The sequence below is a fragment of the Echiichthys vipera genome, assembly GCF_963691815.1.
Source record: "Echiichthys vipera genome assembly, chromosome: 20".
Lineage (NCBI taxonomy): Eukaryota > Metazoa > Chordata > Actinopteri > Perciformes > Trachinidae > Echiichthys > Echiichthys vipera.
Window position 1 is genome coordinate 1,610,440 of NC_139845.1, and position 6,854 is coordinate 1,617,293.

The 6,854-nt window shown below is 40.8% G+C and overlaps 1 protein-coding gene across 1 annotated transcript in view; it reads right to left on the reverse strand.

Annotated features, from left to right (window-relative positions):
- The window catches only part of dyrk2 (dual-specificity tyrosine-(Y)-phosphorylation regulated kinase 2), a gene marked incomplete at its 5' end in the record, with an annotated part of 17,556 nt that extends 12,908 nt beyond the window's left edge, over positions 1–4,648 (reverse strand). The window contains 2 exon segments of the mRNA XM_083935006.1: positions 4,553–4,624; positions 4,627–4,648. Coding sequence (XP_083791132.1) covers positions 4,553–4,624; positions 4,627–4,648 — 94 coding nt within the window.
- Positions 4,649–6,854: the final 2,206 nt, after the last annotated feature.

A 6,854-nucleotide genomic window follows, 5' to 3' on the forward strand; every position in this document is an offset into this window, starting at 1 on the left:
TGTGAGGCGACAGTGCTAACCACTATACCACCGTGTCGCCCCAAATGTGCACATGTACGCAGAGCAAGAGGAAAGTCATTCTGAGTCTCAGATTGCGTGTTTCCGCTCTTATATTTGGTTCGGTGTCACACAATGTGGAAATTTGTGTTTGGTCTCATTAAAGCAAAAAGCAAGACGGCAACAACAACACTTAGACGCAAACATCCTCAGGGCAAAGAGCAGGACAGCAGCGACAACAACAATAAAGACGCATCAACGGGACACAGTGTTCAATGCTCCAATGGCATGACGATGTGCTCTTGGTAGCTTGTGTCGTCGACCAGAGGGGAGACGTTCAAACTCCCTATGGAGTGGACGAGAGGGAGCGTTTGCACTTCCTCGTACGTACACCTTCATGGTTTCTGTCTCATTCCTGTGATTTCTGAGGCTACGTTTCCTTGTCTCAGCAGCTTCTTCCTGCTGTTGATGTGTAGACCGCCGCACCACGTCGCCATGTTAGAAGTTCAAACGTCTCTGTCAGGTCCTTATAAACTGTTCCCATGACACGCTCGCTCACTCTGAAGGAGTCGAGCTGGCGTAGGAGGTGCAGACGTTGGTTACAAGTTTTAAAAATATAGTGATTTCACTGAAACGTAGGTTGCAATCCACACACGTGCCAGGTGTTTTGAGCGCGTTCACGCTGTAAATAGGGCGGCGTGCAGGAGAACCGGACGGTACGGGGTTTCCCCGGGTAAAACAACAACAAACACAGGGCGGATTTTATCAGCCATGACCTCGATCACCAGATAAAGTTTCCTCCTGCGTGATGAAGAAAAGCGATTACATTTTTAAAATCTCATTATGACAAAGCACCGTCCGTCTGCCTATCTCACAGACGTTTGCGTTTACATTTAAGGCTCTGAACTGACAGAAAATGGTGGAAAACCCGACGATAATTTTCCTTTTTCGTGAATTTTAAACGTCTTGTTTTGTCCGAACCAACCGGGGTTTATTCAGGAATCCTAAAGTGACATTTAATAACTTTTAAATACCTTTTTTAAGACTAATGTTACATTTACTGCATCGATCGTAACACTCCTTGGACGATGCAACAGAATTCAGATTCAGACGATGTGGGAACGCAAGAGAACAAATCAAGCGATTAACACAATGTTATTATGTGAAAGTCCTCCAACCATTTGTCCGTAAGCTAGCATATCGCTGTTAGCGCAGTAGCTAAACACCTAGGACATAAAAGGACCTTTGTGTCAATCAGTCGGTGGTTGGTTTCATTTAAAACGACGAGTCAGCGCAATCATGAAATTAATGCAAACTTAAGCTACAAACTCTTTGGACAATTATACGCACTGAAGCAAAGAGGTGTTAAAGGCTTTCAAATACCTTTTAAGGGGCAACGTGGACAAGTGATAGGTTGATATTTGCGTTTTTTACGTGTATCGTATCGGCCGATGCAGGCTGTTGCGTCGCCGATCGTTTTTCACGTCATTATTTACAGACCGGCGTCCACAGGCAGCTCTGTGTTGATGCAGACGCCTTTTTAAAGTCCAATAAATGCCCTTTTTATTCAAAAATTGAGACTCGTAACATTTGTTATCATCTCTGTGTAATTTTTATGATGTAGACTGAGGGCGCAAAAGTACCATCGGCTCCAAATATCGTCCATAACTCCGTATCTGCCCTAAAAATCTGTACCAGTCGATCCCTAATGCGGACACTCCGCAAACAGTCCAACGCCCAAAGATCCGTCAGAAAACACAGCTCTTCAGCATCCTACCCGACGAGCTAGCATGACACGGTTGATAACAAACGTAGCCTTACTTTGGAGCGTTCTTCAGCCTCCCACCCGACGAGCTAGCATGACGCCGCAGTTACACTTTAAGGGCATAATAAACTGGTTTATTAACAATACACAGCTAGCTATGAATGAGCTAATACTGCTAACATCTGCAAATCTGTATTAGAATTATTAATCTCTGGGCGACAATAACGCATTAATGCCGATAATTAAATATTACATAACTGACTAGCCTGTTGTGTAATGTTTGTAAGCATTTGCTGTCTGTGTGTGTGTGTGTACAAACACAACGCAGAGCAAACACATGACGAGTAACCACAAGGCTTCACTAAGCTCTCTCGGTTTACTTTATGATAATCACTTTCCAAACTACAATAAAACAGATATTAACTCGCAGCGGGCTGGTGGTCGCTTATTTAACATTAAAATAACTTTATTGATATTATAGTTGAGGATAAAGGGCGAGCAGCACTACGGCTACTCGAGGACCTGTAATAGGAGCCTTTGTTTACATTCAGTTTGGAAAATACGCTAAGCTAGTAGCAGCAAAATGGCTACTAAATGATCTGGACTAAAAACATTGGTGTCTTAAATAATTATAATTAAAACGACGGTCTTATTTAAAAAAAAGCTCTTTAAAATGGAGCCCTTGAACCTGTTTAGCCTGTTTGAATGTTTTTGTAAACACAAACAGGCTAAACAGGTGCTATCTTCTTGGTTTAATGCACTTACTGTAAGTCGCTTTGGATTAAAAAGCGTCAGGTCAATGAATTTAAAGTTCCACGCACCTGACAGAGGTTTCCATCCACCTTAAAGGTTAAGTGCTGGTGGCAGTTTAAGAATAATACCCTAACGTCCCCGGTTCAAATGCGGTCAGAGATCTTTGTTGTGTCATCGGTAGACGCTAATGTTGTTAATACGCGCTAGACGTGTTGACGTAAACGTATACAGCGCAGGCGTCAATACACTGAGGCTTCATCGACTTACAGCAGAAGGTTTTAGACTGAATACAAACGACAGAATGGTTACGTTAGATGGTTGAGGTTAGGCATTGATCGCAAATGGTTACGGTTGGATGGTTAACGCTAGACATTGATCGCAAATGGTTAAGGTTAGGCATTGGTCGCCAATGGTTACGGTTAGATGGTTAAGGTTAGGCATTGATCGCAAATGGTTACGGTTAGATATTGATCCCAAATGGTTACGTTAGATGGTTACGGTCAGGCATTGATCGCAAATGGTTACGGTTAGACGGTTGAGGTTAGGCATTGATCGCAAATGGTTAAGGTTAGGCATTGGCCGCAAATGGTTACGGTTAGACGGTTGAGGTTAGGCATTGATCGCAAATGGTTAAGGTTAGGCATTGGCCGCAAATGGTTACGTTCGATGGTTACGGTTAGGCATTGATCGCAAATGGTTACGCTAGACATTGATCGCAAATGGTTACAGTTAGATGGTTAAGGTTAGGTATTAAACGCAAACGGTTACGGTTAGATGGTTAAGGTTAGGCATTCTTCACAAATGGTTACGTTTGATGATTAAGGTCAGGCATTGATCGCAAATGGTTACGTTAGATGGTTGAGGTTAGGCATTGATCGTAAACGGTTACGTTAGATGGTTGAGGTTAGGCATTAATCGCAAATGGTTAGGGTTAGATGTAATGGTCAGACATTGATCGCAAATGGTTACGTTAGATGGTTAAGGTTAGGCATTGATCGCAAATGGTTACAGTTAGATGGTTATGGTTAGGCATTGATCGCGAATGGTTACGTTAGATATTGATCGCAAATGGATACGTTAGATGGTAAACGCTAGGCATTGATCGTAAATGGTTACGGTTAGATGGTTAAGGTTAGGCGTTGAACGCAAATAGTTCTGGTTTGTATAAACCATCTTGACGACAGTCTCGCTAGAGTTCGACAGTTTTCGCAAATCTTGGGTAACGACATGACGTTACGATCAAACATCAAGTCTGTAACCAAACAAACATGATGTATTTATATTTACGTCTTCATAAAACAACATCTCATTCTTTAAACACCCGTCACCAGGCTACAAAACCTCTATAACAACAGTTCCAGGCTAACACACCGAGCTACAGCAAACATGCTAACGTGTAATAACAAGAACAGCCCCAGAACAGCATTAGCATGTGGCTGTGGAGCTACTTAGAGCAGCTGACAGCGATGATAAACACATTAAAGCGACTTTAAATGGACAAAAGAGGAACCAAGTGACCTCTGACTGAACTGGACCTGGAGCTTTATTTCTGTCTGCAGAGCTGGAGGCCACGAATTACCCAACACACACACACACACACACACACACACACACACACACACACACGTTAACGTCCAAATACCACCACTAACATTTAACAAAAACACTCAAAATGTCCGTGGTTGTTCCCCGGCACTTAACACGGTTGTACCAGTGTAATAAAGGCGTTACAACGGCGGTAAACACGCCGGGAAAGGTGCCTCTCCCGCGGCTGTCACTGCTCTTATCTGTCCCCTTCCTAACGGCTCCTTCTCCGGCTGCCATTTTTATTATTATTATTTCAAAAATAACATTATATATAATTTAAAAATCTGTTTCTAGTCAGTAGCTGGCTTAATAGGAGCTTTCTGTGTGTTTTTATCCGCTTTTGAGTCGATTTAAACGGAGTTAATGAGAACCGGGGGGATCAGCGGTGTGTCCCCCCCTACAGTGGCCGGCTCAGGTGAGCCTCAGGCCGGCTACAGAGGCTGTGCTCACCCGTCGGGAGGACCGAGGTTCCGGGCTTCTTGGTTAACATGGCGGCCGCTCCTCTCCTCTGGACACGGGCGGACAGGACGCCTCCTCTTCCTCCATCCGCAGCTCCTCCTCTTCCTCCTCCTCCCTACTCCTCCTCTTTCTAATCCCCCTGTTCAGTCCTTTATTTCACTCCTTTATTTCACTCCTTTAATTCTTTATTTCACTACTTTAATTCACTCTTTCTTCCTTCAACGTCCCTCTTTTCAGCCTCTCTATGGAAGAACTTTTCACCCAATATTAAAGAAATAAATTAACAAATTAATAAATAAATAAATGATAAAAAAAAATTATAATAAAAATAAATTCACACTAAATAAATAAATAACATTTAAAAAATAAATATGGCCCAAATAAGTATGGGTCAAGTGAATAATTAAATACATAAAGGAAAAAATAAACAAATTTATAATGAAAAAAATAAATGCACACTAAATGAATAAATACATAAATAAAGAAATAAACAAGCAAATTAATAATAAAAAGTACAAATACATATTTACTTATTTAATAGACATATTTGTTTATTTATCATAGCAATAGCACTGAAAACTTCTACTATAGTTGTTAAATACTGTAACAAAATAATAATGCAAATATAATACAAGAATAAATGGGCTATATGTTATATTTTGTATTGCTTCTCATATTTCTGTCTTTTTATATTCATAATTTAATATTTTTTTATATTTACTGTTTTCTTCCTGCAAAATAATATTTCACATGATTGGACTTGTGTGACCAGAGTGACAATAAATATCTTTAATCTTGAATAATTATACATTTATTCCTACATAATAAAACTACCTTATGACCTATTAACAATCTCAATAAGGAGTAACACTACTGGGCTGTATGCATTTCTACATATATTTGCACAAAACCGTTTTTAAATGTCCTTTATTTAATCTATTATTTAATTTTAATTTTTAATTTAACTTTAAATCGTTTCATATTCTCTATACTGTGCCTTTAAACTAGCCGTCAGCACTTCCTGTACCTTTGTGATGTCACAACTTTATATATATTTATGTATAGACCTTTTTTAATATGTAAACATAAACATTCTAAATGTGTCCCAATTTATTTCCTGTTGCAGTGAATGTGAATGACATCAGCTGACAGGAAGTAAACAAGGACCTGTTAAGGCTTATGCTTAGCAATGGAATTAGGTTGTAAGGTATTTGTTAAGTTGTGACGTAACCCTTAAAAAATATAATTTCCCGGTCCAAGCCTTCTCTATCTTATTTTGAAAGTGTGTTACGTCAGCCGGAACAGCCAGAACATGTGTTAAAGTGTCCTCTAGGAGCATAAACGTGTGCTAAAGTGTTCTCTAGGAGCATAAACGTGTGCTAAAGTGTCCTCTAGGAGCATAAACGTGTGTTAAAGTGTCCTCTAGGAGCATAAATGTGTGCTAAAGTGTCCTCTAGGAGCATAAACGTGTGTTAAAGTGTCCTCTAGGAGCATAAACGTGTGTTAAAGTGTCCTCTAGGAGCATAAACGTGTGCTAAAGTGTCCTCTAGGAGCATAAACGTGTGTTAAAGTGTCCTCTAGGAGCATAAACGTGTGTTAAAGTGTCCTCTAGGAGCATAAACGTGTGTTAAAGTGTCCTCTAGTAGCCATAACGTGTGTTAAAGTGTCCTCTAGGAGCCTAAACGTGTGTTAAAGTGTCCTCTAGGAGCCATAACGTGTGTTAAAGTGTCCTCTAGGAGCATAAACGTGTGTTAAAGTGTCCTCTAGGACCAAGGCTGTTGCTTAGCAATGTAATTCCGTTGTAAGGTCTCTCCGTCTGTTAAGTTGTGACTTAACGCCCTTTAAAATAAAAGTCTCGTATTTCTCTATCTTATTTTGAAAGGGTGTTACGTCAGCTGAAACAGCCGGATACAAAGTGATGCTACGGTGCTGTTACAGTCGTTCCCCGGCTGCAGTGACGGTGCAGAGATGCAGTGACCCAGAGACGCCGACCAAACAAAGCAGAGTTTCAGACGGACAGCGTGAGAAAAAGTGTGTTTTTCAACATTAAAGCATAGAAATCCAGTGTGAACCTGAAAATGAGCGAAATATTTCACCTCTTACATTTGTTATCAAACTAATAGCATTAATCAAACTGCAGGAAACCATGGCAACGACACCGATGCCTCACAATTAAGATGCTATAACCAACGTTACTCACCACGTCAGGCCGGATGTGTTTGAGCGTCCCAGGAAACAGAGGGTGACGTTGATGATGAGTGGCGTTGTTCTTCATCTCGGCCTCGTCCGGAGT